A 25,000-nucleotide genomic window follows, 5' to 3' on the forward strand; every position below is an offset into this window, starting at 1 on the left:
CCATTAAATAGATAAGTCATTACACAAACTTGCTTTGTCACCAATAAGACAAAGCTTATAATACAGTATACTGCCCATCAGTGGTTTGGTTTTCACATCAATAAACAGAATGTATCAGTACCCCCCCAACTAAATTTTTCTATAGTGGACAAAGTTGATTAGTCAAAGTGTAGAAAGGCACATGACAATAAATAAATAGTAAAGGTTAGGCATAAATGCGCCTTTATTGAAAACAAAGGAGTATGAAAAGGTTTATTGTGGTTTCTTGAAAAGTCGTTTTTGCCCACTAAATGAGCTGCACTGCACACCTGAACCCACAACTCCTCCAATGTGAGATGATCGCTGGAGAAGCATCAAACCCTGACGGCTTCTCTCGTCACGGAGGTCATGGCAGTAAATTTAGCGTTTGTTCCCTTAACAGCTTGTTCGCAGTTATTCTTCCAGAAAACCCCCAAAAGCGGTCCAGGCAGGATGACGGCCAGGTTGCGTGACTCTCCAAACACCTCGTGGAACTCTACGTAGATGACTGACTACTTTCCCAGGATGTTCATCAGTAGCTGTGATCGGTGCATCATTTGACTAAGATGACTTATGTCATGTTCCAAGGTGTGGCCAACGTCATGGAGGGAATACTTCTGCTGGAATTACAGTATGGTGTGTGTGGTGGGGGAGGGGGTCAATTGCAGTTGGTGCAGTAGCATGATTCAGCAGTTGACCATGTCTCTCATGAAATATTTACTCGAGGCCCCCTACTGCTTGTTGGCCAAATTGTGAAAGATCAGAATGACTAGAGGACTGTTGGGGGGAGGAGGGAGGGGGTCTTGCTTCTCTTTGGGGTCTCCTTGCATGGGCACGAAGGCGGTACCGTATTCATTCCGCCGCTTCCGTTTCCTCACTGGTCTGTCCGGCGGCGTTTTCCGCCGTCTTTGAGGCCTGAGGGACGTGACGGCAAAAGGAGCGTACGTCATTGATTGACAAACATGAGCCACGTTGTGCTGGAAAAGTACCTTCTTTTTCTTCTTCTTTTGTGTTTTCCGGCTTGCAGAGCTCTGTAGTAAAGTCTGGAAAAGACAAGGGTCAGGATGAGCATGTTTTACAGGCAATAAAAGAGCCACTTCCTGCCTGTTTGGAGGCGGGAACGAGGGGACGCATGCACATGGCAGCATATTGACGCTGGCCAAATGACCCAGGTCATTTTCAGTTATTGGGATTAATTTATTCGCCCTAAATTCGGGTGTATACTTTGTTCTCAAACTTTGGAACCCGGCGGCTACATGGAACGGCTAATACAGGGGTGGGCAAACTTTTTGACTCGCGGGCTGCATTGATTTAACAAAATTGACAGGGGGCCAGACTATATATTTTACGCATATAATTCTAACAGTCCACCTGGAATGATTTTATCTGTAAGTGTCATGCAACTTGTGTCCTTTTTTCAGGAGCACTTTGTAAACAGCAGATCACATCAAATAAACAAATTGATTAAAAAAAAAAAAAAACTACCTAAACCATCAAAAGGTTGGCTAAAGCCATGATGTCTGGTTGTATGTTAAGTTTGGAAAGAACGTGCGGGCCATATTTAAACACTTGGCGGGCCGGATGTGGCCCCCGGGCCGTAGTTTGCCCACCCCTGACCTAAACTATCAAAAGGTTGGCAAAAGCCATGATGTCAGGTTGTATTGTTAAGTTTGGAAAGAACGTGCGGGCCATATTTAAACACTTGGCGGGCCGGATGTGGCCCCCGGGCCGTAGTTTGCCCACCCCTGACCTAAACTATCAAAAGGTTGGCAAAAGCCATGATGTCAGGTTGTATTATAAGTTTGGAAAGAACGTGCGGGCCATATTTAAACACTTGGCGGGCCGGATGTGGCCCCCGGGCCGTAGTTTGCCCACCCCTGGGCTAATATGTGGTCATGGTGGTTACACTTCCTGTACTTCAGAACTTACTAAGTGTTTAAAGGGGGCCCATGATTAGATTTTATGTCCTTTTGCAATGAGTTGTGGAGTCCTATAGAGCAACTTTAGATCTTCCAGAATCTGCACCTATTCCAGGTGGATTCATGCTTCCTGTGAAAACGTTCTCATCGGAGGAGCACGCGTTCACTCCGCATGCTCATTGGACAGGGGAAAAAAGTGGTGTGAAAAGGTTTGTGCACCCCTGATCATTTTCCAGACGTTCCTTTCTAAACGACTGGTTGGATCATCCATTCCAGGTAAATATATCATACAGCAGACCAACACCGTGATAGACGGGATTTACAGAAATTGACTCGTACCCTTAGCTCTGGGTCCTGGACCTCATGCTCCGACTTGTAGAACTCGGGCTCAAAGGGGCCGCTGGTGATTCTGTGAGGGCCGTTGGCCATCAGCAGCACTGTGAACTTAAACTGAGCTACCAACTCTCCTGAGAAGGAAAAGACACGGCCAGACACGGGTGATGAAGAGAGGTGTTTGATGCTGATGGTGAAGAAAGCCAACACCCTCACCTTCTTTCTCATGGAGGACGCTGAAGGGCTGCAGCAAGTCGTGCTTGGCACATTCCACCACTCCCAGCCGCGCTTTGGCCTCGTCCTCGAACGCTCTGAAAGCAAAACACTTGAGCTCTAGTATTCCCAGGGAACAGCCAGGTTGTAGTTTTCTACCTGAGGGTGAAGGGCATGGCGTCGAAGCGCCGCTCGACTTCGCTGAAGAAAGTACGGGACGTCTTCATCTTCAGGCCGTACTGCTTGCTGGGGTCCCGCTTGTAAATGGTGGTCCTCAGACCTCCGTCTCTGGCCTGAGGTTAGACGGGAGCATCCTCATGATGGTAACCCCAAAAAGACTCAAACATCTGACAGCGGACCACTGACCTTCCCTTCGCCCGTGCTGACCAAGACGTCCACGGCGTAAACTTCATGCACCTCAAACTCCGCCTTCTCGTGGTCCTTTCTGACGACACACAAACACGGCAGCAAGTATTTCAATTTCTACTCGGAACCGCAGGATGTGTGGTATAACTTCAGTCATCACGGTATGTCTGGGTCAGGACCTTGCCCCCCCCCCCATCATAAACCAGCGGGACCGTCTGTAGGTGGTGCTGTCCTTGTTTAGTGAGTACTGAGACCCATCTAAATTGGACTTTGTGGTCCTACTGGACAGTGTTTGGGACAAAGTGAAGCATGCAGCACTCGGGTGCCTCAGTCTTGCTTGTGACATAAAAACACACATACAGTAAACCTCGGATATATCGGACTCGGATATATCGGAAATTCGCTCACAACGGACAGATAAAAAAGAAACCGATTTTTCTGTAATGCATTTCCAATAAAAATTCATTGCATATATCGGATTTTTTTCATAACGGATTTCGCCTATTTCGGACAAAATCTCCAGTCCCGTTCCAATGCATTTCCATGAAATTTCCCTGGCATATATCGGATGGCCGCATCGTGGCGCTCCGATTCGCCGAATGGTGACAGGCCGCTATACGACGTCATTTGCAGCGTTTGCAGCGTTGCCTGCGTGTCCAGGTACATTGGAAACATAGTCAAGGAAGTGCCTTTTTATAACGGATAAAATCCCATTTACGCATATACCGGATATAAATCCCATATATGCGTAAAACGGACATTTTCCGGTATACGCATATAACGGATTTCGCTTATATCGGACTAAACCAGTGGGAACAATTGAATCCGATATATCCGAGGTTTACTGTAATAACAGACAATAAATCCAAGTATCAAACCAACTACAGTAAACCTCGGATATATCGGACTCGGATATATCGGAAATTCGCTCACAACGGACAGATAAAAAAGAACCGATTTTTCTGTAATGCATTTCCAATAAAAATTCATTGCATATATCGGATTTTTTATAACGGATTTCGCCTATTTCGGACAAAATCTCCAGTCCCGTTCCAATGCATTTCCATGAAATTTCCCTGGCATATATCGGATGGCCGCATCGTGGCGCTCCGATTCGAATCCGAATGGTGACAGGCCGCTATACGACGTCATTTGCAGCGTTTGCAGCGTTGCCTGCGCGTCCAGGTACATTGGAAACATAGTCAAGGAAGTGCCTTTTTAGAACGGATAAAATCCCATCTACGCATATACCGGATATAAATCCCATATATGCGTAAAACGGACATTTTCCGGTATACGCATATAACGGATTTTGCTTATATCGGAAAAAAACAGTGGGAACAATTGAATCTGATATATCCGAGGTTTACTGTAATAACATAGACAATAAATCCAAGTATCAAACCAACTACAGTAAACCTCGGATATATCGGACTCGGATATATCGGAAATTCGCTCACAACGGACAGATAAAAAAGAACCGATTTTTCTGTAATGCATTTCCAATAAAAAATCATTGCATATATGGGATTTTTTATAACGGATTTCGCCTATTTCGGACAAAATCTCCAGTCCCGTTCCAATGCATTTCCATGAAATTTCCCTGGCATATATCGGATGGCCGCATTGTTATGCTAATCTTGTTGATGTCACTGGCTATTGTCTTTCTCCTGGCTCCAGATTTAGGACAAATATAAAAGTGAGTGACGTCAATAATACTAGCACAGCAGGGAATGAGATCTTAACCTCACTATTGGAAATAACGTAGGCCTGACGGGCGTAACAGGGCCTAGCTTAATTAACAATTTGTTATGCTCAGAGTCCAATAAAGTTCGATTCTCATTACCTTACGTCTCTTTTCATTGGCCAGTCCAGGTACATTGGAAACATAGTCAAGGAAGTGCCTTTTTAGAACGGATAAAATCCCATTTACGCATATACCGGATATAAATCCCATATATGCATAAAACAGGCATTTTCCGGTATACGCATATAACGGATTTCGCTTATATCGGACAAAACCAGTGGGAACAATTGAATCCGATATATCCGAGGTTTACTGTACATGTGTTTAATTATTCTAGTTTGTTTTGCTCGTCATGTTTTGGATGACCCCCGCGTGACAGGTTTCTTGTGTTCTTGTGTGTGCGGGTGTTTGGAATCCTGGGTTAGCTAGTGATGAACACTCCTGCTGAGGCTGGTGCCAGTAAAACTACCTTTGCTGGTCTGTGGGGTTCTGAATGATGGTCTTCTCTCCATCAATAACATGCTGCTTCAGCTGATGAGACAGCATACCTTCAAAAAGGAAAGATGAGATTTTTACATATGACGTAAACAAAGTATTACAAATATTTAAAAGGGGACTTAAAGAGTTACTCACCCTCGATCGGTGAGCATTTGAACGACTGGGATATCTTATTCCAGGCCTCTGTCACCTGAATGTTCTGTATATTTCAAAGTATAATTGTGTGTTTCATCTCGTTTGGTGGAAGAAGAAGACCTGAAGGCGTCACAAACCTACCTGGTTACCAGGCTTGACCAGGCGAAGAGCAGCTTCCGCACACAGATGGGCTGCTTTGACCACATCGGCTTTGCGGCCCGTGACCGGGTTCTCCTGCAGCCAGGATAAGAACGTCAGTGCGGAGGAAGCCAAAGGGGAAACTAGCCATTGCTGCACTGTTTATTTCTGGGATTCAAACACTTGACCTAGAGGCGGCTCCGGTGAACAGGGGAGCTAAAGCCACGTGCACGTTAAGTATGTTTGTGCAATATTTGGGCGATGAAAGCGAGTGGCGGTACATGCCATTGAAATGATTTGATTCACATGGTGTGATACATGAAAACTATGTCAATACATTCAAATATTTAATCTCAATGAATCATATTTGTCCATAGTTAACTCATAATTGCAGATGAAAAGGTTGATATCAAGTAGGGATGTAAATCTGTGTAGAAACGAGTCCATAGGCAACTCAAATTTGATGTAAAGGAATGTCAAATGTGGAAATCTGGGCCATTATTTTATTCCAAGAATAATACACAATACCATAGTTTTTGCACGTTTCACATGAGCAGTGTTTTGTCCCACTTTGAGAGTACTCGAACGCACCTTCTAACTTTGTCAAACATCAAACATTCTATTGTTTCCTGTTTATAAACATGGTGCCAAAATGAGAAGACATTTCAATGGGAATTGGCTTAGATATAATATAACATTTTATGAAAGACCCTGTACTATGACAGTATTTTTCTGTATATTTATCAGTGTTTTTAAAATGTGGATATTTCTGTTAAGCAGGACATGAAAACCAAGCATATCGCTCATATGGATACAGACTGGACTTGATGCGGAGGTCTCATGTTTCAAGCATGATGGGACATGGCCCTAGATTTATTTGGCATACCCTACTGCTACCCCAATTGTGGCAAATTAGGAAACGTTGTATCGCGCAGCTGCTAGAGTGTTTGGATGCAGACCCAGACATGGTTGGTTCAATTCCCGATTTGAGCTCAAACGACCAATACCTTACTTTAATTCCACATTTGAGCATATTTCCACAGCATTTCAGTCCAGCTTCAGCTTCTGAACGGCTCCCGCATTCATTCTAAATTTTTCGGACCTTTTCAAATGCGTTTCTGTTTCACTCGTCATCTAGTTTTAATCAACACTGCTGTTTCTATTTCTGGCCGTCAAGTCAAATGTTGGCCTCTTATGAGAAGCTACTTCTAGGTCACTGGACACAGGACTGAAATTGTCTGATACCGATCACATTATGGTATATTTTATATGATGATATATTTTTCACTTTATTTACGATGAGGGCTATTGAGCAGGGATGATAAAGGGAATATGGGTTCCACCGCACGTGTTCTCAGAAGAGGAAGTGAAAGAACAAAAAATGAAATTAGTCTCACCTTAGTGGCTGCCACCACAAAACTGTGTGCAACGTTGGCAATGAAGCCGTCCACGTGAACACCCAGGTCACTGTGGAAACAAAAAGAAAAGACTCAACACAGCTTGCTAACCCACTCAGCTGGCTTCACAGAATACCCCCATGCACAGCCAAAGAAGAAGACAAAGCTGCACACACAGAGGGAATGAAAGGGAGGGTGGGGAGGAACACAATGCCTACATTTTCACCAGATCTCCATCTTTCAGCGTGTAGTCGGGATCGCTCTTCAGCGGGGAGAAGTGGCAAACGCAGTTATTGACAGACACGCTGGTGGGGAAGGCAATGCCTGCAAGCGAGGAAGAAGACAGAAACACAAACATCCTTCAGAAAAACAAGTTGATGGGAGCTCATCCTCCTTCTCGTCCTCGTACCTTTCTTCATGTCCTTCTCCTTCTTGAAGACCTTTCCGGTTTCTGCCATGATGTAGGCGTCACCCTTTTCGCAGAGGCTCAACACCGACATGCCGGGCTTGGCTGCTTCCATCACCAGACGCAGGGCCTCTGAGGCGGGGAAAAGTAAAACGCAGGGATACAAACATGGCAGAATTTTGATCAAGACGGAGCATTTGTAGGACACCAAATATGACACATTCAGAAACCTTCAGAAATCTTTACAAGGATCCTCTTTGTATATTTTGAAAATGTTAGTCGTAAATGTAAATTCCATGGTTTTGGGGTGTTAAAATCAACATACAATTGTTCTGCTACACATAATATTGATAAAGTACAGGAGCTCTTGAAATGCAATAACAATCCACCACCATCACCCGCGTTAATTCGCAAGACGAGCACCTTGAAAGCTTTCTGTTTTGCTTCTGACCCACACCAGCTATAGTTATGGGCTCAAATTACAACTTTATCAAGTTAAAGTCTAAAAATCATGTGGTGTCCAATCATCACGAAGTGACCACTAGTATACATATTTTTGTAAGATTTGCTACTAATTTCCATGAACTTAAGATTGTACAGCTATCCTTTTGCATGTTTTTTTTTTTTTACATGACAGTGAATGCGGCCTTCACCTTTGGTTTCCGCTGACATCACATGTTAATTAGTGTGAGAAGCACCTTCTGTTTTGCTTCTAATCAGCTTCAGTTACAAGGCCAAGTTATGAATAAAACTTTATTAATGTATAAAAATCAAACAAACAAGTGGCATATAAAAAGTAAGCCTTTTATGCCAATAATATCAATATGTGTGATCAAGCATAAGAGCAGATTTCATAGAAAATTACAGAATATATGGTCATAATAGTGAGTGTGGGGTTTGGCTCGACTTTAGCAAGCACGGATTACTTTACTGTGCTTTTAATGTTGGCAGCTCCATTATCGTAGCCTTTTACCCACCAACAACTTAAAGTTCCTGTTAACTAATTCCTGCTAATAAAACGATCCTGACAAACTTTGCCTTATTTAATTCCCCACTTTGCATGACAAAAGTTGACAAAAATGAACAGTTGATTGAGCTAGGTAACTTAAGGGTAATTGTCTATTTGCTAACATTGGTTGAATGAAAAGGGGCTAACTGGGCTAACAGTAAGCCTTACGTGTGGTGTTATTTACAGACAGGAGTCAATAGCAATAAAAGAGCTAACATTAGCCACGGCTGTACGACCCTCGCCTGCACCTGCTAACCAGCTAGCATACTATGCTAAGCTCTGCTCTGCTAGGCTAGGCGCTGGCTAGCTAGCTAGCTAGCTAGCGTAGCATGCGTGAGGATCGCATGTAAACCACATGGCTGCGCGTGAGGCCGATAAGAACGCTTACACGGCGGCGACTTACGATTGGCAATGTCGCCCCCCATCTTGTACTTGGTGACCACCAGGTCATCGGCAATGGTCTGCTCCTGTTCGTCGTCGGACATCTCGGCAGAGTTTGTCAGTTGAATCGGCCGTCAAGTGACTCGAATCCCCGCGACGCCCAGCTCGGCTCGTGTCGGCTTCAGCCTCAGTCAGTTGCCGCCACTGGAGGGGTGGGCGGGAGAGGTGGGCGGATCGAGCCCAATGTCGATGATATTGGTATAGACTCACTACGCGGGCTTTGAGCTCGATATTTTCCGCATCTAATTCACACAAATAAGTCTTTTGTTGAAATATATTGTAAATGTTTATACAGTGTTATATTGTTGACAAACCCCGAGCTTCAATAGTAGTTGTTGGCTTTATTTTGATCAACAATTTGTATGTAAAAAAGTGGAATCACTACTATATTACTATGTTGACATTTTCTTATATTATTTCTATATTAATACTGTACACTGTTAAATGTCCTCTCACCAAAAAGACAGCTGGAATAGGCTCCAGCATACCCCCGCGACCCTAGTGAGGATAAAGTGCTATAGAAAATGGATGGATGTTAAATGCACAAATAAAGTTAAACCGGAAAGAAAAATGTAAACAACATCCACTACAAATGGATTATCACTATTAGTGTATTAAAAGCCAAATCACAAAATCATCAGAATATCTTGAAAAAAAATCAAGTACAGAAAAAAATATATATCGATATCGGCAAAGATGTATTGACTTGGTATCAGACACCAAAATGTGAAGTATCGTCCAAGCCCAGGCGGTTGCAGCCCCCCTCACTTGAGCGCTCTAAGCCCCTCCCTCTTGAATGTGACGCTCTACGTCACGGCGACGTCAAAACGCCCGCCAAATTGTCAAGTACTGCCGTCCGTGGCCCCCAACACTTTTGGACCCACGGACGGGATGCTATTTGAGTTTTATGTATTATGTAAAAGAAATTAAAAAGGATACAATTAACACGGAGCCACCATCACATTGTTTTTCTGCCCAAGATTGTTGATTGTTGGTGTTGGACGAGGGTGTGTAACAAGCTAGCATGAATTCAAGTTGAGGACCACAAATATTTACATACATATTTTCATTAGTACTCTGTAAGGTCATCAAACCTTACCTTTATGCATTCCCGCATAGTATCAGCATTTGGGAGACAATCTGAGATCAGAGAACAAGGAGAAATACTGTATAGTAGTATAGTATAGTAGTATAGTATAGCAGTGTAGTATCCGTGCAGCTGGGACAAAGTTAGCACTGTTAGCAAAGTTAGCAATGGTGCATTCTAGGACGTCCAACAAAGTGGGACAGCTCACCGCTCACAACATAAACATGCAAAAAGGGTGGCTGTATATTATTTTTTCAATAAAATAATGGTTCATATTTCCAAAAAAATCAATTTATTTGATATAGTTACTTAGAAATGTATTAAATGTTTCGTTTTTCTATAATTGCAACTGAAAGATGCGGGGTGTTTTGGGCCGCACTTAACTAGATGATCAGTCAATCATATATCCATGTGGTTGAGAAATATGTCGACACCATATTTGAAAACATTATTTTTATTTGAATTGAAAATGTACAAAGAAAAAAAAAATACAAATCTCAAAAAACACACTTTGTTCATGTCAAATTGTAAACATACTGGATATAGCTTGTAGTGTTTTCTCCTCAGTGCTCTTAATTATATCTGAAAATACCAGTCACAAAATCCTGTATACAAGTTAGAACTATTTTGCTATATGACTTTTCCATGGGCTGTGTTTCAATGTGCGTACAAGTACACTAAATCGGTCCCTCCATGATTTCATAGGCTTTTTGAGGGGATAATGTTGCGGCAAAATTGTCAATGTTTTTGATTCTTTTCAATAACACAGCATCAACTCGCCAATTGCCAATTTGTCAGCAATGTTTTCAATTTCCAGTCTGGCCCGTATCGCACGTCGTTTTCATGGAGAAGCGTTGAGCATCAGCTGTGGTATGATATGTACTTGTGATAAGATATGTACTTGTCAATATAAACAAAGAGGTAATGACTTGGGCGGCCCGTGCAAGGACACACCATTGCTTAGACCTGCGCATTTCAACACTAGTTGGAGACAAATCTGATTGGATAAAACGTGCGGGAATTGGACAAAATTGCGAGGTGTTGCAGAATTTGCTGGTTCATTGCTGCACGGCAATGCTGTTTTTGGCAGACATTTTATTTTTTGGATGAAAAGCTTCTTGTTTTTGTCACATTTTTAGTCTTTTCTTATATATGATAGTTTAGTCCAGATTTACTCCCCACCAAATAAAGGTTTAGTCGACGAAAGCAAACAAATCTGTATATAATTTGTCAAGTATTGGAAATTAGAAAGTTTTAGAAAAAAAAAGGATAAAAATATTAGCTATATGTCAATAAGTAAATTGGAAAGTTTTAGTTAAAAAAAAGTATAAAAATAGGAAATTGTATAGTTTTAGTTAAAAAAGACAAAAATGTATAATTTGGGGCTTGAAAAAAAAAACCTGAGTCTGAAGTACTCGAACCCTGCAAGGAGCGAGGGTGGAGCCGACTTTTATTATAAGCACAGTGCAACGCAGCCCGTATTTGTTGAGGTCAGAAAAGTATTTGTATTCCAGTAAAATTATAAAAAATACAAATAAAACATTAGAAAAATAATTGTTAAAAATAAAATAAAAATACAAATAATAATACTATTAATTAAGTAGGAATAAATTGACCAATGTTTTTTCATAAATCCACCAATGAACCTGTAAGGAAAAAATAATAATAACAACATCCATTACCATTACCATTGGATGGCTGAACCAAAAACTACTAAAATATATTTGTCAACATGATTGGCAAATTGGATAGTTTTAGTTGGAAAAGATCAAATAAGTATTGCTATTTGTTTTGTGAAATTGAGGTGAACTGATGCTAGCACAGCGCTTTTTACCACACGTACATCCAACAGCCACGTAATAATCTTCCACCTGAGATTTGTGGGAACACGAGTGGGTCCATGGGTGGGGACCAATGTAGGTAGACCACCCACGTTGTCAACGTTTCATTTTCGTCATGAAAATACAGTTTGTTTACAATTTGGTGGTTTTTGGTGGGTTTGCTAAAAACAACGCTGCAGCACAGCCACCATTTGGGGCCTGTTGAGCGCCACATCCAAAAGGTGTCAGCACGCAATTGAAACCCAGCCCCAGGCTACATTTGAGCTGATGAGGTCCTTCATAAAAATTGGATGCAGGGCTGAGATGAGGCCGCTTCTTCATGTCGGCACGGCTTTGGGCTTGAGGAACATCCTGCTGTGCCAGTAGCCTGGATTGTCGAAGGATCGGTCGCCGCCGACTTCCACTCCGGCTCGCACTTTGACGCAAGGCTCGTAGCCAAACTGGTGAGTGGCCCCGCCCTCGTTTGCTGTTTGCATGTTCTGGTATACCGCCGCGTCTCCAGGCTTCACGGCGCCCAGGCAGTCCATGTCCTCATACTCATCCCTGTTTTGGATCTTCAACTCCTTGTTTTCTCGAAGAGCTTGCCGCAGGTTGGGCTGTCTGTTAGTGTAGTGATAGTTACTGTCCTCCACATACTCCTCCTCCTCTTCCGCCATCCGCGACGCGAGAGGAGGAGGGGGCGGGTCATGCGCTGGAGGGCCTTCATCCTTCTCACCACACCTGATATCCATGTATTCGTACTGAACCTCCTGAGATCCCAGCTGCTCAGAATCGGAGCTGCCACGAGTGCCGAGGGATGGCGCCACATCCCCAGAGCACGCCGTCAGCTGCGACGATACGGAGGACGTCCGCTTCTTGTGGCTGCCGGGGTCTTTCAGGTGCTTGTTGATTCTGGGCGAGACGCTCGTCTGCTTGTTCATGTACTCGTATTCCTCGTCCACGAGGTCGTCCAAGAGGCCGGAGGAGTGCGACTTGGCAATCCTGCTGGGAATGACCCGAGATGGGCACAGCAGGGTTTCTGGGATGGATGAGAGGAAGGAGTAGTTATTCTTTCAGATGTGTCAATGACGTTTGACCTATTAGTATAAATATAAATATGGAAAGACAAGTGATATGTAGTCTTATGGCCACTAGGTGTCAGTAACGTTACAGAGAAGCTACATTAGCATAACCTGAACGCTGCATGCAGCCATGAAGTTAGCCCTGGCATGTTCCACATTACAGAGTGAAAAGAAGCTCTCCTCCTATCCTGTGTGGAAGTGGTAAGTTTGTGGCTTCTTCTTTGTCTTTCTTCCCCAATCCCTTTCTTAGATTTAGCGTGAAAAGAAAGTCTCCTCCTAACCTGTGTGGAAGTGGTAAGTTTTTGACTTCTCGTTTCTCTCTAGGTTGAGAATAAATTAAATTAAATACATTTTTAATGAAAACAATTGGGGGCTAACAAGTATCCCGCAGTGATACTGTAGCTTGCACAATCTCAATGTGGTGTAACCAAAGAATAGTAGGAGTGTAATGATGACTCTAATAATGCTAGAAACATATTTAGAAAGTAGCTAGCAGTCGTCTCGAGTCCCTGCAGCATAAGAGCTGCAATGTGATGTCAAGAATGAATAATAGGAGTGTGAAGGTGGCTATAGGGGTGCTATTTCATGTCTACAGGGCTCTAATCATGTTAAGAATGTTTGGAAAATCATAGCTTTATATGCTCGAACTACAAATATTCCATTTATTAATATTGACTCCTACTTCATGGAAATTCACTAATCACGGTTGGGTCTGGAACCAGCTAATTGTCATAAACGAGGGATGACTGTCTTGTGTTATTAGTCTTTTTGTGCTAGACATGCTAGGTTAATTGGCCACTCCAAATTGTCCGTAGGTATGAATGTGAGTGTGAATGGTTGTTTGTCTATATGTGCCCTGGGATTGGCTGGACCCCGCCTTTCACCCGAAGACCGCTAGGATAGGCTCCAGCACCCTCGTGAGGATAAGCGCCAGAAAATGAATTAAATATTAATGACGGTGTCACCTCTCTCCGGGCTGTCCCCAGGGAGCACATAACCGTTTTGGTCCTCCTCATCCACCTCTGGAGACGGCGTCTCAGGCGGGCCGCCGGACAAGCTGTCCCTCTGGGACATGTAGGCGCTGTCCTCCCGGTGACGTCCCCGCTTGGGGCTCCCATCCAGACTTAAATCCTCAATTATCTCCAAGTCCACGGCAAAGCCACAGCCCTCTGAGCTCTCAGACACGGTGCGAGCTGAGTTGAGTCGAGAGCGGGACTGCCACGGAGCCTGCATGCGGGGTACACCATATGTTGGTATTTCTTAGGTATAGGAAATAATAGGACCATATTTCTAATGTAGTTCCTGGACAGGGCTTTGTGTAGATGTACCTAATGTTGTGACCAATGCTCATACCTGTCCTGGGTTGTCAACCCCTGCCGTCATTGGCAGGTAACCAGCACCGCCCGCTGAGCCCAGAACCACCTGAACAAACACAACGCCGTCACGTACAGCAAGTTATGTGAAGATGTCTTTCAAATGGACAGGAAGTACCCTGTGAGTATCCAGCCGGGTGAGGCCATTGAGGCTTCTGGACTGGGACAGGTAGTGGGAGGGCGGGTGAACGCCATCTACTTCCACTTCCTCCACCCGGTCCTCCAGTTCAAAGTCCAGATCCTCCAGATCGTCCAGGTCTGCACTCCGCTGGGCAAACTCATCAGGAGGCGCGTCCTGTTGGTTGCAATCCTCCTGGTGGAGATCAACAAACACCTTAGTCATTCATTGATAGCACGTAAAGTAGCTCCTAAAAGTTACACAACTTTTTAACTCCTATTGTATTACAGTATATCAGTATATATAGTCAACATGCTAGAAAAAATATACTAGGATATACGGAGAGTACTCAGCTTGGACTGGTTCCTGGTCTCCATTTAAATGTGTGCAGGGTTTAAAGATAATGTACATGTCCTTGGGCAGCTAACTACATATTTTGATGCTAGTGGTTTTAAATTATTTTCTGAAATACTATTGAGAAAGTGATAATATCTATTTATTTATCTGTCCTGCACAGATTGAAAACAGGAAATTGCAACAAAAGGCAAGAAAAGAGTGAAGCATACAAGCGTATTCCAGAGTCAAATTGAATGTTGATGTTTCATCCAACTATTTTCTATGCCGCTTGTCCTCACCAGGGTCACAAGTTTAAATTTACTTTCAATGTGCAACCTCCTACATGCATGCCTTTTCACTTCCTCTTGCCTCTTTGATGAGGATGAAATGCATGCCAAACTCTTTAAGCAAAATAACATAAATACAGTAAAGTCTCGTTATATCGATATTGTCGGGAGTCGGAAAAATATCGATATAACCGGACTGTCGATATATCCGATCCTGCGCCAAACTGCATTAAAAGTGGGCAATAATGCACTCGACATTGTTCTATAGTATAGAACAATGTCGAGCAGCTTAAATCAACCTTTGCTTAAGGATTTCAATACCAAAAAAGAACACGGCGAACGGCTGCTTCCAGTCAACTTTATTTTTCACACTTCCACCACCAGAGCGCAGCACATACACACCGATTCCCGCACTTCCTGGTTCACAGGTCATGCTCAACCCGCCCCACATAGCTGGCCAAACACATGCCTGCAACAGAAGAACCAACTGCGTTCGTAGTTTCTCTCTTATGTATAGAATAAAAAGATATCTGAATACAACATAATTAAATACATGTATTTGTACGCTTGTGTCTTCGTTGGAATAGGTGTGTATGCTATGTCAGTTGGTTCTTCTCTTGCAGGCATGTGTTTGGCCAGCTATGTGGGGCTTGTTGAGCATGACCTGTGAACCAGGAAGTGCGGGAATCGGTGTGTGTGCTGTGCTCTGGTGGTGGAAGTGTGAAAAATAAAGTTGACTGGAAGCAGCCGTTCGCCGTGTTCTTTTTTGGTATTGAAATCCTTAAGCAAAGATTGATTTAAGCTGCTTTTGTATCGATATAAGCAGACCAAATTGGCTGGCGGGAGATGAAAAGGGCATCGTAGTAATTATTATTATCATAATAACCGGGTATCGTACTAACGGAACTAATTATATCATAAAAGACTAGAAATTTGCCGGGAAATGAAAATAGTATCGTAATAAGCAGTAATTCGTTATAACTGATATCGATATAACGAGACTTTACTGTACGTTTTTGGTAGTGAATATTAATGTCATATGACAGCGACAAAGTGATGTTTACACGATCTACTTATAGCTTACGATCGACGTAGCAGGACCGTCTGCTTCGATGGTTCCACAGTCCCATGATGATGTGTTTCTGTGCAATGTCTTATGTGCTGTAACTGCCGTGTCTTACCTTTATCACCAGATAGCGAGGAGGGTCCCTCGCCATTCTGGTAAATTCATTGGCGAGCTCCTTGAATGTGGGACGGACGTTCTCGTCAATCATCCAACCTGTTGGCATGGTGGCACCATCTTTAGTCATCCATCCCGCCAGCACAATTACAGTACAGTGTTCCCTCGATAGCTTCTAAAATAGCTAATAAGTATAAATAAGTAAATAATCTGAAGTAACCAACTAGGATCAGAACTATAACACTTGACTGCCCACAATGCAATTCTTCTTAAAAGGCCAGGCTGTAAAAAAATAAAAAATAAATCACCAATACGGCACAAAACATAGCAAGACTACAAAAGGTTAATGGCAATGGAGCAAAGGAACACTGTACTTTATAACGCTGAGCCAAAGCAACTCACACTTGACCATGACCATGTAGACATCAATGGTGCAAATGGGAGGCTGGGACAGTCGCTCCCCCTTTTCCAGCAGATCTGGAACTTCCTGTGGCCGCATGGTGGAGTACGGCTCAGCTCCATGGGACATCATCTCCCAGATTGTCACGCCTAGCAACGGGGAAAGATAGGATGTGTGTGTTATAAAACAAAACAGTTACCGACAAAACCATTCCCACCACCTCTGCAAAATACAAATTGTATCTGTCATTCTCCATGCAGCAGAAAGTCGCTTGCTCAAGAACATATGGACATCATTCATGCTGTAATTACGACCCATGTGTGGACAGGAAGCAGGCCATGTCATACATCATCATATTTATCCTATGGTACCTTGCATTGCTCCTCACAAGGTTGCAATCTTCTGCATTCTGTTTGTATGCTAGCGGCCCCGCCTCCACCCACTGAGACAAAGAGACTGTCCCACTAACAAAGGTGCTCGCATTCGTGCTGTTGTACGGGACAAATTCAAAGTGGCTAGGGATGACTGTATTCCCACCATTTGCTTAAATATGTTACATAATGTTTATAATTATTTTCTCCACCGTTTCATTTTGAAAAGCAAACAGTAAATTTGGAAAAATGCCATTAATAGTCGATGGCGCCATCCGTGACGAGCTAGCTCTAGCGGTTCAGCCTCATTCCTAAAGTGGCATCATCGGGCAACACCTCTCAGCTAAAGCAGAGTAAACAAGCTCTTCTCATGGTAGATGGTCCAATTGCTTCAGTCGATTTTTCAGCAAAATAGTAGTCATGCCAAAATGTCGAGTTGCTGCTGGATGTTCACCTTGTTGAGTGATACTGTAAGTTTGTTTTCTTTTCCAAAAGAGGAAGGTTTAAAGCGGACCTATTATGCTTTTTCCACTTTTTTCTGACCTAAAAATGAAAACAAATGTTGTATTCTTTTGTTAAATGATGCCAAAGTTTCAGATATTGAGGTTTGCGCATTTTGAAAATGAAGCCTTACAGAATTTTGGGATGGTTTTGAACCTTCGGTTTCAGTCACCAGCTCCATCCAGCCAGTGACTTCCTTATATGGGCGTGGCCGGGTACAATCTGTTAGCTGTACAAGCTGAGTGTGACCAATCACAGCAAAGTAGGCGTGCCCGGAGGAGGGCCGTAAGTGGTATAACTTAAAACAGTTTTGGAAATCCAGCTGGAATAGGTGCAGATTCTGTAAGATCTAGAAAGCTTTCTGTGTGGGTTATTGTGTGTAGCTGCTCTAAAGGAGTCCACAAGTCAATCCAAGGGGCCGAAAATGAGCATTTTAGGTCCCCTTTAAGCCAAGTCGATAAATCATGTCAAGGACCCTTTAAGGTGCACCAGGAGCTAAAAGGCTATTAGCTATTCCTCCAGCCTCATTCTTGTCGGAGCACACGCTGCTGATTGCAGAAACCTCTCAGCTGACGTAATGTGCATGAATGCTGCTGTACAAGAACTAAAAGGCAATGATGAAAGGACAAGTTACCGTAGCTCCAAACATCGCTTTGGTGAGTGTATCTGCGGAACAGGATGCTCTCCAAGGCCATCCACTTGATTGGCGTCTAAGGATGCAGTGTTCAATAAGGTGTGCACATCGATTCAATTTACTGATGACCTGTTTTTTTGCTAGTCTACACACCTTCACCTCATTGTAAAAGTACTTTTTGTCATCAGGGTACAGTAGGTCTGCGATGCCGTAGTCTGAGATCTGGGCCGTGTAGTTATTCTTCAACAGCACATTTCTGGCAGCCAGGTTCCTGTGGACCATCCTGTTTTCCTCCAGGTAATACATACCCTGGGCAGAGCAGAATACTCCGTGAGGAACACCCCAGCCTACGCTTGCATGGAGACTCGTGCGTCAAACGTGTGGAGCCTGTTTTACCTTTGCGATCTGCACACACCAGTTGAGGAGCCTCTGCGGGCTGAGCTTGTTCTTGTTGTTCCTGACGTGGTCCAGCAGGGAGCCCTGGCCGGTGAGCTGGCTGACGAGCTGCAGGTTGGCTCCGGGGCAGATGCCGAGGATCCTGACGACGTTGACGTGGTCCAAGCTTCCCATCACCATCATGTGCTGCATTCAACAAGCCACGAGGATACCGTCACGCCATGTGAAGGCTGAGGAGCCAATACTTGTTTGTCCGTGCTCACATCAGTTACTTCGAAGAACGTCTGCCGCCCGGTGCGATCGTGAATAGTTTTTATGGCAACTGGAAGCTTCACCGTGTCGCCTTCAGGGATCCAAATACCCTGTAAAACACATGAAGCGGAATAATATAACAAATATGCAGGGTACTTGCACGGGCACGGCGCTTTGGCCACCAACCTTATGAAGCATTCCAAACACTCCGTGACCCAACAGCTTGATCTTCCGCAGCTCTGTGGACTTCAGGATCCGAGCGTGGACTTTGGGACCTTTCTCTCCGGGGTCCTGTGGCTCAATACTCTGTGTGCACAAAGGGTACATACAGTAATCCCTCACCACTTTGCGCTTCAAATTTCCTGACTTCACTCTATTGCGTTTTTTCAAAAATATATGAATTCATCAACCATGTTGTTTCATAGTACTGGTAAAAAAAAGCGCAAATTGAAGCCATTTGTATGTATGTTTTGCTTAAATTAAGCATGTTCAAGCCCCAAAAATGCCTAAAATAAAGTAAAATAGAAATATGGTATAATAATGTTGGGTGAGATACACAAGCAACAGACTTCATGGCCGGAAGAACAGGCATTTATTGCAGCTAGGAATGATCTCACATCAGGAACAATAATTCCTTACACGGGCTACCGTTGCAGCTGTAACCCAAATACAGCAACACACATTATTTTCTCTTAATATGTCTACGATATTGGGTAATAAAGGAGTGTAAAGGTGACTGTTGCTGTGTTATTTCATGTCTACAGGGTTCTAACAATGTTAAAAAGCATATTTAGAAGGTGGTAAACCGGCTTTCTATGACCAATATGTCTTATTATGGCTACGATATCTGAGTAACAGGAGGTAAAAATAGACTATAGGGATGTTATGTCATGTGTAGAGGGCTCTAATAATGTAAAAACAGGTGTTCTGTGTCTTGCACATCTTATATTCTGTTATTATGTCTACTACAGTATATTGGCTAATAGGAGTGTAAAGGTGACTATAGGGGCCCTATGTGTGTTTCTACAGGGTTCTAATAATGTTAAAAAGCATATTTAGAAGGTGGTAAGCTGATTTTCTATGCCCAATATGTCTTGTTATGGCTACAATATTTGGGTAACTGAGTGTAAAGGTGACTATAGGGGTGTTATTTCATGTCAATAGAGCTCAAAAAGCTGTTAAAAAGCACGTTTAGAAGGTGGTAAACAGTTTATCTCTCCCATTTGATGGATAAATACAGACTAGTACTTGACGGAAATGTACTTCCAATTGACAGTAGGGCCTGGAACCAATTAATCGCCATAAAGGAGGGACGAGTGGACGACTCTCCCTTGTTGTGTTGTACTTTGAATAACTACCCTACTTCTCATAATGGATTCAACACAGGCATCACCAAACCCCAGCGAAGGACTCACCTCTCCGCTGGCCATGTACCTCCTCATAGCTCGTTTGCGACGAATGGCGAGGCCGCGACGGTACAAAACACTCAGCACGAAAACAGAGAAGCTGACAAACAGAAGGGCGATAACTCCCAGCACGATGCCGGTGGTGGCTTGCCTGGAGACAAACAAGACAATATTTGAACATGCAAACTTCTTCAGGAAAACAGGGCACTTTTCACAATCTTTAAGTTAGACATGAACACACATCTTCCTCTTTTAGGTGTGTTGTTGAGCTAAAAAGAGGCAGCTAATGATGCACATAATGGGGCGCACCTATTCTGCATACATATTAATGCTACAGCAACATTGTTATTAATATTATTTACATTGTTAAGCCTGAGAAATAAGTTACTTTGTGGTAAAATACCAAGAAAAGTGCACTTTTCCTTGAACCATGATCAGGAGGGAGAGGATATTCTTACCCAGAAATATATCTGGAAGACCCTACGCAGTCCCCAATTCCTGGACCAAAGCACCTATGGGGAAAAATGACAGAAAATCGGGTCAGTTAAATGCAGAAAATAAAGTATTCACATCAAGACCCTGTGATTTCCATATTAACGGAATCACAGAATTGCCCAATAAAGGAGAGGAGAAGGAACGTTTCCGTGGGGAAGTATTACCCCGGCGGACCGCTCAAGTGTGGCGACATCTCATCACAAACACTAACCTGACACAAAAGGTGTCAAAATGGCGACCTTAAACACCAGTGAAAGTTGGCGGAGTCTCCTATTACAGAGCGTGAATGGAAGCTAGCTGGGCTAGCTCAGTTTAGCAGAGCATGCTAGTGAGGCTGTGTGAAAAGCATTTGTTGTGATTTTAATAAGGCAATTGGAATTGCAACGGTGACTACATAAATATAAGGATTTATGCATTTAGTTAATGGACATTTTCACAAATTCACAAACCCAAAAAGCACACACTCTAAACTGGTAAAATAAGCTTCAAAGGTAAAAAAAAAAGGCAGAATTTTAAACAATTAAAACGGAAAAAAATAGATTTCTATGTTGGGCTCTATGTTTCTTTCTCTTACCCTTGGGTACAGTTGGCGTGACATGGGTCACAGCGGCCTTGCTTGTTTGGGTACTTAAAGATGACCCCTTCACCTCCCATCACGCCCTCAGGACACAGGGTCACACAGTGGGGGCCGTCCTGCAGGTTGGCACATGCCACACACTGGTCGGCTCCCTAAGGAGACACAGTCATGTTGAGCTTTACTAAAGTGCAAATACAGGAAAATTACAAATCAAGTCAGGATGATGCACGTTAATGCATCACAACATACCATAGCAAGGCCCACATACTGTACCGTTCCAACATTCCTCCCTGTGATAGTGGCATGCAGTGTTTCTGCTAACATGCAAGCAACTTTGCCACATGTGATCACTCAGAAATGGACATTTGAGAATCAAGACACGGCTGCACAGCGGTCGAGTGGTTAGCACGCAGACCTCACAGCTAGGAGACCCGAGTTCAAGTCCACCCTCGGCCATCTCTGTGTGGAGTTATGTGGAGCATGTTCTCCCCGTGCATGTGTGGGTTTCCTCCCACATTCCAAAAACATGCTAGGTTAATTAGCCACTCCAAATTGTCCATAGGTATGAATGTGAGTGTGAATGGTTGTTTGTCTATATGTGCCCTGGGATTGGCTGGCCACCAGTCCAGAGTGTACCCCGCCTCTCGCCCCAAGACAGCTGTGAGGATAAGCGGTAGAAAATGAATGAATGAAAATCAAGACACGTCATTTGTTATCATAATGCTACCAGGTACTGGTACAGGTCTGTAAAAGCCATCCATCTAAAAATTCTCAGGCTTGTCAAACCCCAGATTGCATTGGTTTATCCTTCACTACCCTAACAGTAACCACATTCAGGTATTTGTAGCTTGCATGACAATTAGGATGCCTCAGAGGTTCCACTGTGAAACCACCAGGTGGCAGCATCGCAACCCTGAAGAAAGTGCAGCACCATTGAACCGTACATTCACTGTTCACGCCAGTTCAAAAGTGTTTCAGTTTGGATGGAAGCGGCCATCTTACCGGGCCTGTGCAGGTCTCCATCCCCTCCTGGACCTTACATTCGGAGTGACAGGGCATGCATTCTCCCGAAGTGTCAGCAAACTCTCGCCTCTCCCTGCATTCAGGGTGAGAAGTCTTTCAATACGCTGACACGGCAGAACAACAATTCTAGCAAAATGGAAAGTCATGAAAACCCACCCAGTCAAGAACATGCAGTCTGCCACACAAGTTCCTCCCCTGCTGTATTTATTGCAGGACAGGCACTGGTCCGGCCCCGGGCCCCAGCAGCCCTCAGAGGAGCACAGGGGGTCGCACACGTGTCCCTCCTCAACTACTCACCAAAACAAAACCAAAAAATGTCATCCAACCTGTGACACGCCATGAAGGAACCAACACGACTCACCGCACTCAGTTCTTGGCCGGTTCTCCTTGATGTCAATGTACTTCTGGCGCCGCTGTGGGCGTGAGCTGCTGCTCAGGATGCGCGTCCAGTTGACCGTGTCGTGGTAGCAAAGGTTCTTGTTTCCCGTGATGTAAACGCTGCCGTCGTTGATTCTTTGCAGCGAGCGTAAGCCCAGCGAGGTCAGAGAGGGGATCTTCATCACCAACAAGGAGTAGCCCCTGCAAAATAAGAATGGTTCAACTTGACGGACGTGAACACGCTGCAAGACTATGAAGGGGCCCACCACCAGCTTTAAAGTTGGACACATGAAAATATTACTATACCTTCTTGAGCTCACTCCTCTAAATTGGTTTTTAAGGGATAAAAAAAACACATAACATGATCATAAGATTGAGCTTGACTTGACATTTGTGTTACAGTTAACATGGAGGAAAAAAATCAAGTCTTAAAACTATAAAAAAAGAACACCTGTAGAGTGATCGGCCTTGGATGGTTTGCAGGTTGGAGAAGACAGAGAGGTCCGTCATGTTTTCAGGCCACGACTGGATGCTGAGGATGTCTGAAAATGTTGTGCAAGTTCAGTGGTCAGAGTGGAGGGTGTGTGTGTGGGGGGGTTGGGGGGGTCACGAAGCAAAAACACACACCTGTGATCTCCTGCACCGTGTTGAAGATTTTCAGTTTCTCCGGATTGAGGGCCGGCACGCTTTTGTAATCGTCACTATAGAGACAAGAGCAGAGCTGAGATCATGCAGATAGCTAGCCTCCATTTAGAAATGGCTTTATACGTTTTTCCACATTCATAGATCCCAACTATGCATTCCCTTTTTCACAATGGGTCATGTAGGGTTTTTTTTCCCCTAACGTCATAACAAAAAGGTTTCATTTAAAAACTGTGTTTGATGATCTGCAACCTTTATGTGTGACAAACAAGCACAAAAATAAGAAATCAGGAAGGTGGCAAACACTTTTTCACATCACTGTACAGTTAAGTCTCGTTATATCGATATCGGTTATATCGATAGTACTGCTTATTACGATACTATTTTCATTTCCCGGCAAATTTCTAGTCTTTTATGATATAATTAGTTCCGTTAGTACGATACCCGGTTATTACGATAATCCGGTTACTACGATGCCCTTTTCATCTCCCGCCAGCCAATTTGGTCTGCTTATATCGATACAAAAGCAGCTTAAAGCTGAATCGATATTTGCTTAAGGATTTCAATACCACCATTAGCGAAATCTGTAAACGGCGTATTGTTTGATTTTCAGGCTAACACCGTTTCGGCTTTTCCACCGACGGACGGTAATTAGAGGATTACTGGTAATTAATATGAGGTAAGTATTAAACAATCTTTTGAAGTAAAGGAGTAAATATTTGTATCATTTAGAGGGAAGATTCAGTGAGTAGACTTAGTGTTTTCAGATGTGTTCAATATTCTTGGCACTAGCTTTACTGATAAATTATGAAAGTAAACTTACGGTATTGCTTGATCAAAGAAGCAATCTCTTGTTGTTTGAAATAAATCAATACACTTGTGTCTTAAAGATTAATATGATAAGTAAATACTGGATAACATACAATACTGGTAAACATCAAAAGGGATGAAAGCAGGTATAAATTGGAGTTGTGAAGCTCGTGAAGCATTTTAGAGATAAGATCCGCACGAACAATTGAATTTGTATTTATGTATTTAATTGTGTTGTATTCAGATATCTTTTTATCGCTTGCAATAATCACTGTTTTTCATATGTACATGCTGGCGTTCGTGGTTTCTCTCGTGTGTATAGAACAATGTCGAGTGCATTATTGAATTTACTCAGAGTCACTATTGCAAGAGTGCGTTATGAAAATAATAAATGTTGAAAAAAAATGTGACCCATCTGACTTTAACCGAATTGTGTTATGTATATGAATGCAATCATTTTTTGCAACAATGTTTATGGTTTTGTCTGCTGAAGCGTGAGGATTTTGCATTGGTTGAATTTTAGAAAATAAATAGTCACTAAAAAAGTGTAAAGACGTTTTTATTTAATGCATAAGTTTATTTTTCACTTCACTACAGTACAAAAGCATGCTAGATACGCAATCCATGAACTCAAGGAGAAAATGACATGCCATATCAAAGATCCCCCATTTATCGCCCACTTTTAATGCAGTTCGGCGCAGGATCGGATATATTGATAGTCCGGTTATATCAATATTTTTTCCGACTCCCGAGAATATCGATATAACGAGACTTTACAGTATAAAGTATGTGTAAAGTGTAAAGTGACCATTTACGTTCGTTCATGAAAACTGCAGCATGTGATGTTGCAGAAGAAGAAGTTGCAAGTTGCACGTGCGCTGAACCGATCGGGTTCCCAGTTTGGATGACATCGTGACACCGCCCGTTCGAACCAAGAATCTTACCCATGGATTCCGGTCACCAGGAAGTGAAGACTGCCTTGGATCTTTGTGCAGTTGACAAAACTGTCAATGTTGAGAGCATCCACAGTCTGCCGGTTCTGAGTCCCCGTCCCGCGGCACACTGGCAGGAAGGAGAATCACTTCAATTATCCTCACGAGCCAACGTTTCACGCACCTTCATTCGTTTGTGGGGGCCCGCCACAGATCAATTTCGACTGCCACAAATAGATTTGCTACTACCTGCTGGCCCTCGCTCATAAACACATTATAA

At 43.3% G+C, this 25,000-nt stretch overlaps 2 protein-coding genes across 4 annotated transcripts in view; both read right to left on the reverse strand.

Annotated features, from left to right (window-relative positions):
- Positions 1 to 205: 205 nt before the first annotated feature.
- On the reverse strand, positions 206 to 8,787 carry LOC131106089 (proliferation-associated protein 2G4-like). Its single transcript, XM_058054850.1, has 13 exons — positions 8,583 to 8,787; positions 7,174 to 7,302; positions 6,983 to 7,088; positions 6,765 to 6,834; positions 5,371 to 5,463; positions 5,230 to 5,293; positions 5,066 to 5,144; positions 2,850 to 2,928; positions 2,643 to 2,776; positions 2,487 to 2,581; positions 2,277 to 2,404; positions 1,008 to 1,061; positions 206 to 933 (listed from the first exon to the last, which is right to left on the reverse strand). The coding sequence occupies exons 1-13, from the start codon at positions 8,662 to 8,664 to the stop codon at positions 871 to 873; spliced, it is 1,176 nt and encodes a 391-aa protein (XP_057910833.1). The 5' UTR covers positions 8,665 to 8,787; the 3' UTR covers positions 206 to 870.
- A 1,370-nt stretch (positions 8,788 to 10,157) lies between these two features.
- LOC131106104 (receptor tyrosine-protein kinase erbB-3-like) overlaps positions 10,158 to 25,000 on the reverse strand; it is a 31,424-nt gene continuing 16,581 nt past the window's right edge. The window contains exons 9-29 of one of the 3 annotated variants that reach the window (XM_058054875.1): positions 24,733 to 24,850; positions 22,964 to 23,037; positions 22,788 to 22,878; positions 22,643 to 22,660; positions 22,320 to 22,537; positions 22,115 to 22,247; positions 21,938 to 22,031; positions 20,933 to 21,087; positions 20,322 to 20,375; positions 19,873 to 20,014; positions 18,644 to 18,763; positions 18,469 to 18,567; positions 18,206 to 18,391; positions 17,969 to 18,118; positions 17,810 to 17,885; positions 16,306 to 16,452; positions 15,905 to 16,002; positions 14,101 to 14,295; positions 13,963 to 14,031; positions 13,575 to 13,836; positions 10,158 to 12,566 (exon numbers count right to left, since the gene is read on the reverse strand). In XM_058054875.1, the coding sequence (XP_057910858.1) occupies positions 11,866 to 12,566; positions 13,575 to 13,836; positions 13,963 to 14,031; positions 14,101 to 14,295; positions 15,905 to 16,002; positions 16,306 to 16,452; positions 17,810 to 17,885; positions 17,969 to 18,118; positions 18,206 to 18,391; positions 18,469 to 18,567; positions 18,644 to 18,763; positions 19,873 to 20,014; positions 20,322 to 20,375; positions 20,933 to 21,087; positions 21,938 to 22,031; positions 22,115 to 22,247; positions 22,320 to 22,537; positions 22,643 to 22,660; positions 22,788 to 22,878; positions 22,964 to 23,037; positions 24,733 to 24,850 (3,200 nt within the window). In that variant the 3' untranslated portion in view covers positions 10,158 to 11,865. Of the gene's footprint in view, positions 12,567 to 13,574; positions 13,837 to 13,962; positions 14,032 to 14,100; positions 14,296 to 15,904; positions 16,003 to 16,305; positions 16,453 to 17,809; positions 17,886 to 17,962; positions 18,119 to 18,205; positions 18,392 to 18,468; positions 18,568 to 18,643; positions 18,764 to 19,872; positions 20,015 to 20,321; positions 20,376 to 20,932; positions 21,088 to 21,937; positions 22,032 to 22,114; positions 22,248 to 22,319; positions 22,538 to 22,642; positions 22,661 to 22,787; positions 22,879 to 22,963; positions 23,038 to 24,732; positions 24,851 to 25,000 lie in introns of all 3 variants that reach the window. The other 2 variants (XM_058054874.1, XM_058054876.1) reach the window with 2 other exon arrangements.

Source organism: Doryrhamphus excisus, chromosome 18, assembly GCF_030265055.1.
Source record: "Doryrhamphus excisus isolate RoL2022-K1 chromosome 18, RoL_Dexc_1.0, whole genome shotgun sequence".
In the NCBI taxonomy this organism is placed as follows: domain Eukaryota; kingdom Metazoa; phylum Chordata; class Actinopteri; order Syngnathiformes; family Syngnathidae; genus Doryrhamphus; species Doryrhamphus excisus.

What these genes read in the sequence shown, in the direction of transcription:
- LOC131106089 (XM_058054850.1), bottom strand. Translation starts at nt 8,664, where the DNA reads ATGTCCGACGACGAACAGGAGCAGACCATTGCCGATGACCTGGTGGTC. An exon ending in TTGTGGTGGCAGCCACTAAG is followed by an intron (nt 5,464 to 6,764) that starts GTGAGACTAATT and finishes TCCTGGCTGCAG; the next exon opens with GAGAACCCGGTCACGGGCCG. An exon ending in AAAAGAAGAAGAAAAAGAAG is followed by an intron (nt 934 to 1,007) that starts GTACTTTTCCAG and finishes CACGTCCCTCAG; the next exon opens with GCCTCAAAGACGGCGGAAAA.